General features: G+C 50.0%; 4 protein-coding genes across 6 annotated transcripts; 2 read left to right on the top strand and 2 right to left on the bottom strand.

The window, feature by feature from the left end:
- Positions 1-867: 867 nt before the first annotated feature.
- On the bottom strand, positions 868-5,285 carry ONS95_003901 (uncharacterized protein). The gene is made up of 4 exons (XM_058497234.1): positions 4,792-5,285; positions 2,131-4,581; positions 1,708-1,848; positions 868-1,633 (listed from the first exon to the last, which is right to left on the bottom strand). The coding sequence occupies exon 2, from the start codon at positions 3,983-3,985 to the stop codon at positions 2,153-2,155; it is 1,833 nt and encodes a 610-aa protein (XP_058353177.1). The 5' UTR covers positions 3,986-4,581; positions 4,792-5,285; the 3' UTR covers positions 868-1,633; positions 1,708-1,848; positions 2,131-2,152.
- On the top strand, positions 5,286-7,718 carry ONS95_003900 (uncharacterized protein). Of its 3 annotated transcripts, XM_058497231.1 has the most exons (4): positions 5,286-5,374; positions 5,418-6,219; positions 6,278-6,549; positions 6,600-7,718. In XM_058497231.1, exons 2-4 carry the CDS (start codon positions 6,044-6,046, stop codon positions 7,463-7,465), a joined length of 1,314 nt encoding a protein of 437 aa, XP_058353174.1. In that variant the 5' UTR covers positions 5,286-5,374; positions 5,418-6,043; the 3' UTR covers positions 7,466-7,718. The 3 variants fall into 3 exon arrangements, with proteins under 3 accessions (XP_058353174.1, XP_058353175.1, XP_058353176.1); XM_058497232.1 differs by having other exon boundaries at positions 5,286-6,219; positions 6,278-7,718; XM_058497233.1 differs by having other exon boundaries at positions 5,286-6,549.
- Positions 7,719-8,917: 1,199 nt separating this feature from the next.
- Positions 8,918-9,316, bottom strand: ONS95_003899 (uncharacterized protein; the record flags this gene model as incomplete). The annotated part of the gene is made up of 1 exon (XM_058497230.1): positions 8,918-9,316. One exon carries the CDS (start codon positions 9,314-9,316, stop codon positions 9,050-9,052), a length of 267 nt encoding a protein of 88 aa, XP_058353173.1. The 3' UTR covers positions 8,918-9,049.
- On the top strand, positions 9,268-15,856 carry ONS95_003898 (uncharacterized protein). The gene is made up of 3 exons (XM_058497229.1): positions 9,268-13,600; positions 13,647-15,276; positions 15,326-15,856. Exons 1-3 carry the CDS (start codon positions 9,653-9,655, stop codon positions 15,376-15,378), a joined length of 5,631 nt encoding a protein of 1,876 aa, XP_058353172.1. The 5' UTR covers positions 9,268-9,652; the 3' UTR covers positions 15,379-15,856.
- Positions 15,857-15,906: the final 50 nt, after the last annotated feature.

Below are 15,906 nucleotides of genomic sequence, written 5' to 3'. Positions count from 1 at the left end.
TTAAGCCAGCTTCTAATTGGTTCAAGCTAAGGGTTACACGATGAGCGAGCCTGCTAGTAGCTAGTATGTCTCAAAAGAAAATCGTTGTGGTGTGTCCCGAGGGTATGATAGCTGTTGTTATTGGAGGACAGAATGTGTTCGTGTGCGTCGGCGTCGTGGGGAGAAAGAGCGTTAGACTATCAATGGGACGGGACGAGGAGCGGAGAGGGGTTCACTTCTTGTGTTTCGGAGATACAAGTCAGCTCATTGCCTCGAGTTTGAGCTTGAGCTTCAAGCATCGAATGATACTCACTTACTGTGATTGGACCTAAGACAGCAACAGACAACCAATTCCTATCACTCGTGTCCGATATCCCAAGCTCGCCGGCTTCGGTGGAACTCACTCTGCTGCTCTGGCACTTCCAGCAGGGAATAAGATAACGTTAGTGTCGTGGGACAGATTCGGTGCCAAAATCATGGTATTGTATCGAGGAATCCTGCACCTTCCCGTTGGGAGAAGCCTGAGAAGTGGATGCCATGCAGGAAAGGGGTTGCGCATTTGCTGTCTCGGTAACACGGAAATAAGCGAGCTCATGTTGTGTTCCCCAACATGTTGTACGACCAGCACGCCAGACGATTCAGGGACTGCGAGTGGGTATTTCAGCTGCCGCAGTTGAGAACCATTGGATCAAGTAGTGTATTCGCTGGCAGAAGGCAGGGACCTGTGAGATCTCACCGCAGAAGAAAACCTGACAGGATCGTCCTCGTCTGCCTAGCTCCATTCTCCAGATCGACGTTTCCCCGTGTATTCGACCACCCACCTGTGGGATCGACAACAAGTAAGCCTTCGTGTCGAAGACGACGACAACAGATGGCCATCAGGAGACACACCTATTCTTCCTTCTTCGGCAACACTCCTGCGAACTGAGTGAGCAAGTTAATCCCATCCCAACCCGAGCTGAAAGCCCAAGAAAGCCCTGTGCATCATTGGGCAGCAGCCAGGAAAGCTCCGGTTTAAACATAGCACACACCTACACACCCACACCTACACAAAGGCCGCGGAAATTTTGTCACAATATCGCTTACTCCGAAAACGCAGGCACAATCAGATAGAGTCCAGCCACCAGCCATAGAAAGCTTCCACGTTCGAGGCGTTTTCGATGGCGCCATTGATAATCACACTAATGTACGCGTGCAGAATCTACAGCGATGAATGCATGAGAATGATCGCTGCGTAGCTTAGATCTCTGAAGCCAAGCCAGAGAGAAAAGTTATCTGCTCGTACCGAGAATGCCGCTGCCAAGGTTAGTAAGGAACTGAGAAGAAGCAAGTTTCACGCTCCAACTTTCCACGTCCCACGCTCCAAGCGTCGGAATTTGATAACTCGTACTCGGGGCTCTCTTTGCGACATGCCCAGCTAGCCGACTAGCAATGATTACCTCACCGCTACCGTTATTCGAGGCTTTTTGGTAAGCCACAGAGACAGAGGCATGTGAAACGATAGCCACATGGAGAGGGTAGCAAACTGTAGCAGACCAGGAGGGATCTTTGAGACGGTGGACGTCACTCTGGTTGATTATTGCCCTCTAAGTCTCTCGGGGCGTGATGTATGGTTGCAATCGGCTCTCTCCTTGAAGGAACGATGGTCCTAGATCTAGATAAATGTCTAAGCTGATCGACATCGTTGAAGCTCTCGGCTCTCTGAACTTGAAGCGAAAATAAATTTACCTATATGATGATAAGTTGGCAGAAAGTTCAAGATGTCAAGAACTTCCGCCCATTGCTTTGGAGCCAAGGGTAGTTCGGGAGTCTGGGAACAAGGCCATCAAGACTTAAGCCCTAGAGTAGCATTCGGGGTATCGTACGATTCTGCGACAGATAAGTCTCAAAATTGAAGAAGGTATTTCATTGATGCAACTAGTGCCTCTTAAGGCCATCGGATTGATAACAAGGCCGTTGCACAGTCAAACCATAGCGCCTCAATAGCGCCGAATTGCAAGAAGAAAACATATTGACCAGCCTAACAAACACCGTCGTAGTTGATGACTTCCGATCCCGTAGGAAACCCCGATCCCCTATCCTTGACTGTAATATGAATTCCGAAAAGAAATGCTACCAAAAGAGAAAGAAACTCCCGTCAGGCGGACATACTCTGAGACATCATTGCCCAATCTCACATCAAGTCTGGAGCGGTTGCAACAAGTGCAGCGAAAAGTGTTGCTCCTCCGAGAGCAACATAACCTGCGTTCGCCAAAAGCTTTTTGAATCGCTTGGTTGGTGGAGCTTCCACAACGTTGGAAAGATCATTCGATTTCTCTCCGCGATGCACAGGGACCGAAGCGGAAGCCTCGGGAAGGTCACTCGTAACATTCGAGGTTGCCCAATTTCTCAGCTCCTCGTCGGTAACATTAGAAATGTTATCCGACTTTCGCTTCAGGCTGCTTGTGCCAAAAAACGGGGTTGATGACTCAACAATGTCAGTAATCTTGATAGCAGACCGGGCATTGTGTTGTATGTTTGAAGTCAACATCATGGTGTCCTTGCTCGTGTTGTAGCTGAAGGAACTCGTCATATCAGGCAGAGGACTGGGAGTGCGCTCCAGTATCGGAGACTCATCGGGCTTATCCAGGAAGGAACAATAGTCGCGGGTGGGAATGCCAGAGACTACTCTTCTTAGACTCTTTCTATTTGTATTGCCCCCAAAGAACTTACCAGCATTGCCTGAACCTACAAAAGTTGGCATTGATGGCTCCGCTTCAAAATTTCCGAATCCTGTGCTAGCAGTAGCGAACGGAGTTTGCTCAACTGCTGGTTCATTCCATCCACTGAGGTTACCAGCACCTGCATGGGACATGACTGGCATTTGTGCACCATTTCGAGGATTCGATGGTCCAAGGAAAGCTTCGATGGTTCTGTTTGATGCTTGAAAGGCATTCAAAGACTGGCCTGGCTCTCCCGATCCAAACCTTGCCTTATTAACCTCTCTTGCAGCGAAGAACGCCGACTTACCACTCTTCTCGCCAAGAGCCTGGGGTGAGTAGTCTCCGGAGTCTCCTAGATTACAGATCCCGGCTTTCTTTGTCATATTGGCACTCTTGACCATAGCAGCATCTGATGGACTTGGCTGTCGGACGATTGAGAACGATCCTAGGAGACTTCCCTGCGTGCTGGGCTCACCGACGCTGGTGAACACTGTGTTGGCTGGCAAGTCCATTTCTTGAGTCAAGGTAGGCAGTATCAGCGAAGATGTTTCCTCTGCTTGAGCCTGTTCTTCGGTCTCGTTCCCTCCCTCGAAGTCGGGGGCATCCTGGTCAGGTACAGTGGAGTTGGCACCATAAAGAGCCTTCATGCCTTCAGCGCCGGCCTCACTCAGACCAAACTCACTCTGGTCGTCGTTATTGTCGTTCTCGTTATCGTTATCATTGGTCGGTAGCTCGATGCGGGTCCGGACGTCTGAAAGGCGTATTACTGGGCTTTCATCGGTTGCCACGGCATAACGAGTGAGGTTGCTAACCACGGCTGGCTTTGGTGCAGCAATTGGTATTTCTTCATCAGATCCGGCGTCACTGTCCATCTCCGAGTCTTCCATGGATCCCTCGTTCTCTGAGTCTTCAATCTCCTCCGAGTCGTCTTCAAAGACAGCATTAATCCTAAGTCGATCAGAGTCTCTTGAGTCGTTGTCCTCGAACTGTTCGTCAAAATCCGATGAGAAATCTGCATCTCCCTCATCGTCCGAATCGAGAACAATCGGGTCGTTACCAGCATATATACCAATGCTCATAGGACCCGCACTCTCAGCTATGTCACTTGGCCGGCCAGACATAACGTTCATCATACGTCGCTCGGCATCTGTCTCACCGGTAAGATCGACCTGGTTGGAAACAGAGCTGCGAGGGAAATCTTCTCCTGTGAGGTCAATGGCCCCGGCAGCTCGGGATGGCTTTTTGGGAATTGATTCGATCGACACGCCGTCCTCACTACTATATCTTTGCTCTCGTTCTCCCATTTCAATGTCGTCTTCGCTGAACTCATCGTAAATATCTTCTCCGTCTTCTTCAACATCGGAGGACTCCGGAAACGCGAAGGTGCTCGCGGCCCTAATAGACCGTATGTTAGCTGTTGCAAGAAGGTAGTAGGTGGGCGGGGGGTCTTACTTGGAGGAGACAAACTTGTGGCTGACTCTGAAAGAACATGCCGGAAAGGTCTCAGGACCACGTCTGACTTCAGCCCCAAACACGAGGACGTCACCGTCAGTGATCACCGTTGGTGTATCTTTGGGAAGCTCGAAGTTGTTCAGGTATGTTCCATGCATAGAACCAATATCCTGAATCGTAACCGACTGAACACCATTAGCATTGTTTCTGTAATAGACAGAAATAGGAGAAAGTGTACTTACCATATCATCAGGATTGAACTCGATGGTTGCGTGGTTGCGAGACATTACAGGGCTGTCAAACCAGGCATTGTCAATGGCAGCGAGTATTCCTTTGGTGACACTCTTTGATGCTCTGCCAACAGGAACAGTATTATCCTCGGCACTGAGGGTGAGGTATCGCTCTACGATGGAGAGGTCGCCATTCAAGGCTGTGAGGGTTACTTTGACTGCAGTTTTGTCGGCAGGTGCATGGCATGGAATAGCACAGGAGGTCGACAAGATGCTGGGAGGAGCTCGCAGATCTGGAAGCTGATGATACTGATCACCATATACCTCGTCTTATTTCTGAGATAGAAATCGAAAGCTTCAAGTCCAGGCTGCCGCCCTCCCGTTGCCTATCTCTGCTTCGAGTGTGCAGCCTCGAGGATACAACATACCTTGATGATCCATTTTGGTAGTTCAGATAGAAAGTCCCAGCTATCTAACGTAGATAGACCGACGATGGACAGTAGATGAATGGGCTGGTAAACGCGTGAAGTGCCCGGTTACGTAGTAAAGGTGATGTTGGTGGGGTCGAAGTGAGGTGTACGACGGAGCCAGCGGACGTGAAACGTCAGGGTAGAGTAACGGCAAGATCGAGTCGACGCTTCGGGCGGACTTGACTTGGTATCTTCGAGGTCAAGCCTCACCTGCAAAGCGAGGGTGTAGGTTTGAGGCAGATACGATACGAGTAGTGGTTCGTTTTGTACTGACGAGATGAGGTTGAGGAAGTGAAGTGAAGACGAGGAGGGGCAGATGTGACGGGAGGCACCAGCGCAGCTGTGGAGCTGCCTCGCCAAGGCCAGGCCGCCTGCGATAAGGGAAGCGACATCTACAGTACCCCAACCCAACCTGAGGTACTGAGGTTCCCTCCGAAAGCACTCCTTTCTTAAGGTAAAGGCGGCGTGCCTCATCACATTCACTCTGTCAACTTACCAGGAACATATGACGGGCGCAGAGGAGACAGAGCGGAACAGCTATGTAAGTCGTTCCTTAATGCCGTCCCTTTGTCTTACCATCGAAGGTCATCAATCGAGAATCATTAATACAGCACGTCGTTGTCGTCTCGTTCCGTAAGGTAGTCTAGGCAAGCTTGCACCCGGATTTAGCTCGGTTCCTTTCGCTCTGGCTACTCTTATCTTAGCCGCTGCTCGGCATCCCCACTGCCAGTACGGTAAGATAACTCGGGGTAAGTGCTGGTGCAGGTGGAGCTACCTACCTAGGTACCTTACCTAATACAGTACCTATTCAGCGCGGATCCGCATTCAACTTAGCCATCCCGTCCGTCACAATGGAATGGAAAACAGAGTACCCACTCCACCGTCATTCTATTCTCCTCCCATCACCCACCTCATCCAACTCACAAGAATCAGCCTACCATTCATTAGGTGCCTTACCTACCGCCTGCTCTGCCTCACATTACCCAGCTAGTTTTATTGTGACTCACAGAGATTCTTACATGGAGGAATTATTTCGCACCACGCCACAGACACCATTCCACAAAACCTGGCAATAACGCACCACGCCTGCCTTCGAAATCCGACCAAAATCTTGACCGCAAACAACCCCCGCACGCAGTCGCGCCCGAAGACTCCAACCAGCGACGAACACTTCTATCACAGTTGCAGCATTTGCAACAAATAATACACAATGCACGATTTAAGACGCCAGGCGCTCGAGTCGCATAAGACCGTCTCGAAGAAGGCCCAGTCACGCATTTCCTCCCGGACATCCTCGGCGGCGAATTCGCGTCCAAACTCTCGAACAGTCTCTCGAAATGTCTCGGATGATGAGGATGGTAATCTGAGTGATAGCACAAATTGGAGGTGAGCGTAGTTGGATGAAATGTCGCAAAGTAGCACGTACTAACGTATTACCTTCAAGTGTCAACTCGATAGATGATATGCTTTCCGCGACCCTGCCCGAAGACGCTACAGACGTATGGATGCAAGATCTTGGCGATCGGGTGGAAGAGATCATCGACAGGAAGAGGAGCAGTGTCCAGGGCAGAGAATCAGCGCTCGCAACATATGTCCACATCCTCATGGGGCACTATGCATACGATCAAATACATTCAAAGACTTCGGAGCTGTTTCCAGCATTGCTGAAAAGTGTCAAATCGGACAGCGAAAGAGAAGCATCCCTTGCTTTAAGAGGTTTGTTATGGTCCATATCAGATTCTGCACTCCTGCTAAATCTTCCGCAGCTATTGCTCTTTCAATAATTACCGTCCCCTCAGAAACAGTCTATGACTCTATATTTCAAACTCTCAAGCGTACATACTCCGACTCCGAGTCACTCGCCGTAAAGGCGGTAGCAATCCATACACTCAGCGCAGCCGCAGTTTTTGGCGGGGCATCAGACTCGGAGCTCGAAGAAATAATGGACGATTTGCTCGAGATTGTGGAGTCCGACGGTAGTTCAATTGAAGCAGCAGACAGTGGCGAGGTTGTGACAGCCGCTTGCGAAGCATGGGGATTTCTGGCAACATCAATAGACGATATGGAGGAAAAGACAGAAGTGGCCATGGATGCATTTGTAGAACAACTGGAGAGCAGCGATGTCTCTGTCCAAGTCGCAGCCGGAGAAAACATTGCTCTTCTATTCGAGAAGAGCTATACAGCACGGGAAACGGACGATGGGCCAGCCAGTGACGAAGAAGATGAGGAAGGTTTACCCATTGATAACACCTTCGTCAAGCGCTATGAAGTCTACCGCCAAAAAGATCAGCTCAAACATACCCTCTCCCAGCTTGCATCCGAGTCGTCACGCCGAATCGCCAAGAAGGATCGTAAGGTGCTCCATACGAACTTCAGCGACATCCTGAATACAGTAGAATATCCCTTCCGGGGACCGCGATATCAAAACGCTATAAATGAGGAGACAGGCCGCAGATATGGCTCCAGAATGGTGGTTCGCATTCATAAGACCGGTACCATGAAAATAGATGCGTGGTGGAAGTTGCATAGATTGCAGGCACTTAGAAGAGTTCTCGGCGGGGGCTTCGTAGTCCACTACGAAAACAACGAGGTTGTTTTTGATAGTCTTCCCATCATGATCTCGGCATCATAGAAAACTCAACAGATCAGATGAGAAGACGTGGGGTTTGAAATTTGGCGTTGTTGAACTTGGAGTCTGGGGACAAAAAATTGGACTGCACATTTATGGAACATTTTGTTTACTTTGTTTACTTTGGAGGACACAAAAAATACCCTGGTCTATGTTTTGGCATTTTGGGCATAGTATGGTATCTGGGCATTAATGTTCACAGTCAATTGTTACTGAAATTGTACGGTGCAGTCAAGCAATAGAAGGCTACACAGACAAATTCGTTAATATTTATCGTAATCCCTTTTCGGAAAATGGAAAAGTGTGTACGATCTACAGTACGTGCAGTTGAGGGGCATAGCCCTAGATAAATTTACTTGCAGTCAGGCCCAAGATTGATATCACTGACGGAACAGGTGATTAGCCGCCAAGGCTGTCGGCTGCAATGTCTCTTCTGCACCATGGCATTGCTTCGCAGGGAGGCTGCACATGTTGAATTGAAGGCACATCTATGGTCCAAAGATTATCATAGACCTTATAGACCAAACAGACAGAGCGAACGTCCAGAACGGCTAAATAGCCGAGGCTGAGGCCTTAAGATGGAGAAGCTCCATAAGCTATTCATGGACCCAGATGTTTGTTATCAAGGGTATCAGGTCTCACTTTTGTGTCGCAGCGAGATATCATCATTCGGGTGCATGGGGGGATTATCCGCCGCCCTCGATTCACTACGAAGTTAGCAGCAGTTGCACATCTTTCACCAAAGGCCGGTTTTATGCACGCATCCATCACGTCGTTCCGATCACACTCCAAATCGAGTTCTCAACTCCACGCCACGCTCACGATGTCTCATATTCTCATCAAACCCAAGCCATCCTAAATAAAAATTCATCAAAGCTCTTGTGCTCCGTGAAGGTGCATAGTCCCTAAACAAAAACTCATATCTCCATAGCAACGAGGCTGAGGATAGATAAAACGGCCCACCTGGTGCACCGTCCTACTGGGCGGCAGCACCATCTGTTGCCCCAAGCTTCATCTAGAAAAGCTGCCGGTGCTCCCCTGTCACCGCCCGCAAGCTCAAACAGCTGTGACCTGTTGAGAGCAAACAAACCTGAATGAGGCTTGACTTGACTTGACAAGAGAGAGAGGTCCAATGATGCTGTACAACTCCTTTTTGTAGCTGTGTAAGGGATTTCGAGGCCCGGCCTGTCCTCAAATACAGGAGGGTCCAGCGTAGATCACAAGTTCTGAAGATGCAGGAGTACATTAGTCCTGCAGGAAAGCGCAGTCGAGTTGCTGCACCTGGTGAACTCTTCCCAACCATTGGCCGGAAATACGTTTCGAGGGGCGAATATAACACCGCCACGAAATCGCTCCTCGTAAGACAAGCAAGGCGAGGGGAATCACCGAAGGATTGAGAAACAGCGAAAGCAAGAAGGAAAGAAAGAAAGAAAGAAAGAAAGAAAGAAAGACAGAAAGACAGGAAAGAAAGAGCAGCGTCTGCATCCATTCACTCGTCCGTCCAGCAATTCGGCTGGACGATTGGACGTCGTTATTCTGCAGCTCCACGCAGAATAATCGCCAAATCAGGCAAAGGCCCCCTGGCCCCTAGGCCCCTACCCTAAACCGATAGTGCCGCCAAAGCTCCCAGGCCATTGATTCGCTGGGTCGTCGGGCAGTCAACACAACGACCAGCGCATCATCCTGTTTCCCTTCCCCAGCCCAGCCCAGCCCAGCCCAGCCCACCAAATAACTTCGACCTCGACCTGTCTTCCTTACTGCCTCTGCCTCTGCCTCTGCCTCTGCCTCTGCCTCTGCCTCTGCCTCTGCCTCTGCCTCTGCCTCTGCCTCTGCCTCTGCCTCTGCCTCTGCCATAACAGAGCTGCTATTGTTGCCGAACTTCGACCCGGCTCGCCTTCGACCGTTCGACCTTGTCATCAACCATTGGCTTTTCTATTTCAAATCGATTGGACCTTGGATCTTGGACCTTAGACCTTCCTTCGACGCCGTGGGCTTTTCTTTTCCCGCATCTGTACGACGACCGGGTTGCCTCAGCTGGGCGAACCCCAGCGACTCGGCCTACCTCTCAACATCCCCCAAAAGTCACCAGCCTCTCCCAATACCTTGTTCCACAACGTCGTCGCCAGCAAACGGCCTTTATTACTTCTCATGCATCCTCTCCACCATTCGGCTGACCTTTGAGTTGCCAGAATGGGTGCCGATCGAAAAGGTCCTCCGTTACCTGCGCCGACGGAGACTGATAGCACCACTGGAGGAACAGAGCTTGGATCGAGGATCACCGACAAGAGCCAGTTTACACTGCCAGAGGACGGAAGTCCTGTCACGATATCTACACGGCGCAAGAAGGGCGACAAGGACGGACACGGCCTTAGCACGAACAAGTCGCAGACATCTCTGTTGATTGAATATTTTGAAGGTGGAAAAGGCAGTCAGGCTGACTCTCGTCGACCATCGGTACGAGTCAAAGTACGACCATCCTCGAAAAGCAGAAGCAAATCGTCGAATGACCACATCCAAATCACTGAGCGTGGGAGCAACCGCAAAGCTTCCTATACCAAACGAATTCAACTATCGCCGAACGTCAAGAGCGACAAGTCACTGGTGCTAGAAGGAGAAGGCGACGACCACAGCCTACACTCCTACCGATCGGCTACCGAAGAGTCAAACGTTACCTCTCGAGGCGGTGGTCCAATTGAGGTGGAGATAATGCCGAGAAGACATGGAAGTCCGTTGATTCCCACTGGCGAGAGCTCATCAAAATATGTACAACAGAACACATCCGACATATCATCCATGCCTGCAGACAGCTTTCTTGATGGCAAGTCTAGAGAACCAGAAAGGAAGCGCAGTCGAAGTCTTTCTCGCGGTGAAGCATTGGCTGTCAGAGCTGGTGCTGGCTTGGTCGCTGATGCAGCTGCTGAAAAATTGAGAACACCCTCGCGCCGAAGAAGTCGAAGCCTCAGCCGTGAGCGAATAGTGGCCCAGAAGGCTGTGGAGAAAGTACGAGGAGACAAGTCGGAGAGGCGGCGCAAACACAGTAGCAGAAGTCGAAGTGTTAGCGGAGAACATGCAACAGAGAGTGTAAGATCCCCACGACGAAGATCCAGTCGAACCCACCATGAAGAATCTATGGTATCAGGAGGAGACTCCAGCTTGCTCAATTCTCATCTAAGCGGAAAGTCCGGCGATGCATACTCCTTCCGGTCCGGTACCTCAAAATCCTCCATCAACAATCCAAAGCTTCTTGAGACGGTTGAAGATGCTATTCGACGACTGATCCTTCCTGAGCTCACGGCACTCAAGCGAGAGCAGAGTAAACACCAAACTCGTGATCGGGATCGAGATCGCAGAGGCTCTATCACTTCAGGAAGTGGTATTTCTAGAGACTCCAGGGAGGAGACTTCGAGTATTCGACGACTTTCAGATCGGGGCAGCGATGCTTCTGGCAGACCAAAAGTCGTCCTCAATGATACTGAAGTCTTGTCTGGAAATACCATCAAGGGTCGGAAAGACAGAAACATCAGTCGTGTGATGAATGATTCTCCAAGAAGCTTCGAGCGAGAGACTTCAGAGGAGACTGTGGTCAGGGATGGAGAGAGAATTCATAAAAAACGCAGCAGCGATGGGCACAAAAATATCAAAATGGCAGCTGCTGGAGCTGGACTCGGTGCGTTGACGGCAGCTGCGTTACACAAGCATCAATCAGAGGAGTCGCTCGAAGAAGATCGAAAAGAACGACGAAGAAGAAGGACGAAGAGCCGCAGTAGGAGTGACAGTCTTGCTGAAAGCTACGAGGAGCATAATTACGAGACTGTACCACCACCGATGCCGCTGATGAGCGATATCAATGCTTCAGAGATAACCAGAAGTTCTATCTTGTCGGCAGAAACGGAGAGACCTCATTCAGCAAGTCAAGAGAGAGTCACTCAAGTTCGTGAGGTGTCTCGAGGTGTTGTATCACCGGCATCTAGCACACCTACGAGAACTCCAGTCCAGCTTCAGAAAGGTCTTGGAACCCAACACTCCAATTACTCCCGTGGAAATCTGAGTCTCCATGATCTCCCAAGTCAACAGCACGTCCAGGAAGAGGAGTACGAATTAGACGAGCACGGACGGAAAGTTCCCATGCAGTATTCGCCTGACCGCGAGGATTCTTTTGTGGAAGATGAACGCAGTGGAGGCAAGGGCCGCGCATTAGTAGCTGGTCTCGGTGGTGCTGCTGTGGGAGCCGGTTTGGGAGCTGCTGCGATGCATCATCGTAATGACAGTGATGTTCACCACGACCCAGAACTTCTTGAGGATGACCATCACGACTACTACCAGAATAATCAAGAAGTGCCTCCACCTCTACGATATGTTCCCTATGCCCAGGAGCGTCGTGGTCTGAGTCCAATACAGAGCGTCTCTGGCTACACCGAAGGAGACCCAGATGTCCAACACAGAGATTCAAGATTAACTCACAGCACGGGCTCTTACTCTTCCCTGAACAAGTCGCCTCAGCACGCCCGATCTGGTAGTAGATCCATGAAGTCTCTCGACTCGCTCGGCAACGTGCATGGAAACCGACACGACTTCGCAGAAGTGCGACAAGGAGGGCTTACCGACTCCGAGCTTACCCAAGATGGTGAGTACTGGGAGGAGCAACACCGCGAGAATGACCGAAACCGTGATCTTGGATCTCCAAGTAGTTATCGTATTTCTGGATTGGATTACAAGCACAATTCGAACTATACCGACGATAGCGTGGATCGCCCACAATTGGATCGTGTAGCTACAGGTCAGAATGTTCGCGGTCTCGGGGCAATCCCAGACTATGTGCACACTCCTATCGCCGTTGAATCTGCGGTTGCCTCGCTAGTAAACGAATCGGAACTCACCAGAGATTCTGCATTTTCTGGAAACGATGGTCAATATGATCGCAGAGGCTCTTATGCTTCGTTCGAAGATGGATCCGAGAGGCATTTCACAAGCCGTGGAAATAGTCCCGCCAAGCACGATGCCTCAAGAAGTCTCGAGTATGATGAATCTGACCAGGGTACTTCCAGTCAACGAAATAGCCCTTCCAAGTACGTCGAAGAGTATGATATTGATGAGCAAGGTCGGAAGATTGCAATGCCAAAGTACAAGAGTCACAAGGCAGAGCAAGCTATTGCTGCCGGTGTAGCAGCCGCTGTTTTGGCTAGCCGTAGCAAGAAGCATTCCGATGCCGATCAGATCAAGTATGAAGATAGACTGGAGCATACCGGGGCGCCTCTGCACATGTCCTTTAAGGAACGAGCAATGGAGGGTCAAGGACAGATACCATCTCCTCGACACAGCATCGACGTCCCCCTGAGCGAGACTGCGAGCCATGAACAACTCAAACTGGGTGCCAGCGGACTTCCTGACATGCATGATCCAATGCCCGAGATTGGATATGGCGATGGAGAATCGGAGGTGGATACAAACCCTTCTATCATTCAGGGACCTGGCGGAACTCAAGAGACGACCAGAGATCATTGGTCTGGAAAGGCAACACCTCAAGAACATATGGACACTGCCTCCAGCCACGACCGTAGATCCGATTCCAACCTCAAGGCTGCTGAAGCTGCTCTAATTGGTGCTGCTGTAGGAGCTGGAGGAGCGGCGGCCATTGCACACCACAACCGAGAACATAGTGGAGATCACGATGATGAGTGGCAGCGAACATCAGGAGAAAGGAAACGTGATACCCTTATCACAAACCCATATGAAGGAACAAGTCCTATTGCAGCCATTGGAGGCGATCTTGACCGCGATCTTCTAGGCCAGCCAGGATTTCAAGGTCTCAATAACAGTTTCGCCCCCGCCACTTTGAACTATCAATCTGCTCGGGTTACTTCTCCTAAAGATGAGGGCTACATCTCATCCGCACCTAATGCACGCTCTCCTGGCGCTGCTGCTACACCTGAGCCAAGAATCAAAGGAGTTGGCTTTTTGGACCAAGATGCTGACGGTGGAGCTGATGAAATGGTGGGAGAAGATCCGTTTTACACCCCAAAGCATGCTCGTCACCTCAGTGGTATGTCTCACGGAATGGGATCACCAATCTATGATAGCGCAACTGGAAACGGCATTGACCGTATCCAATCGAAGGACATTGTTGCTTTGATGGATCATGTAAGTAGTCCTATGTCTTCTTATGAAAATCACTAATCATACGCAGCTTACTGTTCGTGATGCCCAAAGAAGCGCCAGAGATACCGAAATTCTCGTCACTCTCGTTCGCGCTGCAGCAGAAATGCGAAACTCCTTTGAGGACATGAAGCGTCTGCTTGCTGATACAGAAGATGTTATCATCACTGAGGTTCAGAGTAACACCGATAAGTCTCTTCAGAAGGCTATCAATGGCCCAAGACCTCAACCTCAAAGCGGTCCACGCTCTATCCGTCAGGGCTCACAAGATGAAATGTTCGATGACATTCCCAACAAGAAGAGAAATGTTTTCAGAAGAGCACTCAAAGGATTGAGCATGAAAAGCTCCAACGATCTCGGGAAGATCGAGGAGATGTTGGTTCAACTGTTGGGTGAGGTGGAAGGACTCAAGGTTGCTCAAGGCCTGAAGGTTGACAGCCACCCTGGAGAGTCCTATGATGATCTTGGACAAGAAGGTAATTATGATGATCGAGGATACGAGCCCGAAGGAAATGCAGGAACATCCACTGCCAGCCACGCTAGCCAGTCTGGTCATTTGTCTATTCCTCATTCACGTGGAACAAGCGCCACAAGACTATTCGACAACCGCAAGTTTTCCGATCACCGCATCAGCACTGTACCAGAGGGTGATGAAGAGGAGCTCGATCATCATGAACAAGTCGTCCTAGACAACCAGTTCGAGAACAACGAACAGCTGCTCACTCCGACTCGGGAAATATCTCGTGGTGGCTCAGCTCCGCTCGGCACACCACCCCAACAATATGTTGCGCCCGCTTCGCTGAGCAACGAGAATACACCTCGAACCGACAAGAGCAAAAAGCACAAGTCAAGTAGCTCTTCTGGCTGGATACCTAAAGTTTCCCGTTGGTCTGAGACAACTGCTTCCACCGTTCTCCGTGGATTCAGAAGTAGTGGACGTAGCAGCGGCCGCAAGGGAGAAGAGCAGTACCAAGATCCTCCGTCCCGGTCTGGTTCCGATCTAGGGAATTACGCAGATAATGACCCCTACGGAGATGACAAGCTTCATTCCGGGTTCTCTCAAGATCAAATTGACCAGCAATTCAATGAGAATGAGCCTCCAGCATCACTTTTACCACCTGAGGATCCCAAATACAAGGCTCATCGTAACTCGCTTAACTTGCAACATCCTCAACCTCGAGTCGGCCCAACTCATCGTTACCAAACAGCCTTGGAATCACAAGCCGATAATTTCGATTCCCCCATGTCTCCAAGGTCCCTGGATTGGGGCTCTCAGACAAGTTTAAATCGGCTACCAGCTCAACAGACGAATCGATACAGCAACGGCACAAATAACACCGGGAACATGTCACCGGTCTCTGATGGCGGCTATTCCAACGGCTCTGCATCAAATCAGCCTCCCCAACGCCCACCCAAGGAGCCACTGGCCCCAGAACGACCACCAAAGATCAGAACCGGCAAGCTCCAAAAGCCTAGCCCTCTCAGTAACGAGCACTTGCCCGTGGACTATGATCCAGCAAGTTCGCCGAGGTCTGCTACAAGATCAATGCCCACGGGTGTTCCTGCTAGAAAGCCAACCGGCCCGCGAAGTATGAGTTCAGCTTCAAGGAGCGGCGAACTAAATAGAGACGAAACAGTAATCCGTCGAAATAAGAACAGAGGTATATAAACTTCAGTCTCTCAAGATATACCAAGAATAACCTTCTCCAGATACATTTGGCACGATAGCGAGTAATCAAAGCGGCGAGTCCGAAACCTTCTGAGCAAATAGACTTCGGCATAATATCTCACGATAACGGAACATGTTACGCTCAACAATTCCTCCCTCCATTTATGAGTGTTACTGGATAGCATCTCATCTTCTCTCTGGGTGGATTGTTTGCACATACGCATGGGGATCTTCTTTTTTTTGGTGCTTTCACTGTTTCTATTTTCAAACATATAGAAATGGATGATGGATCATGCCTGATTGGCTGATCCATCTGGTATTGTCAGGATATTGGTCGGAAGCTGGAGCTAAAGCTGCAGCAAGGTACTGACAGGGGATGGGACTACGGAGGAAGGGGAGATGGGATACCTTTGACGATGATACGACGACCTATGACGATTTTTCTTCTTTGCTTGATCAATCGCAAAATCTGGAGGGGACGAGGGGAGAGCTTGATGCTGTGGAGAGTGTGATGATAAAAAAAAATGTATATACCTTAGGCTTTAATGGATGGTGTTTACAGCTTCTCTCAACCGATATTTCTTTTTCTCAGCTCTCTGAGGCATATGAAAACCGTAGATCT

Source organism: Cadophora gregata (genome assembly GCF_030347475.1).
Source record: "Cadophora gregata isolate MNR1 chromosome Unknown scaffold_13, whole genome shotgun sequence".
Classification (NCBI taxonomy): domain Eukaryota; kingdom Fungi; phylum Ascomycota; class Leotiomycetes; order Helotiales; family Ploettnerulaceae; genus Cadophora; species Cadophora gregata.
Note: the sequence above shows the minus strand (reverse complement) of the source record. Positions and strands in the feature narration are given on the sequence as shown.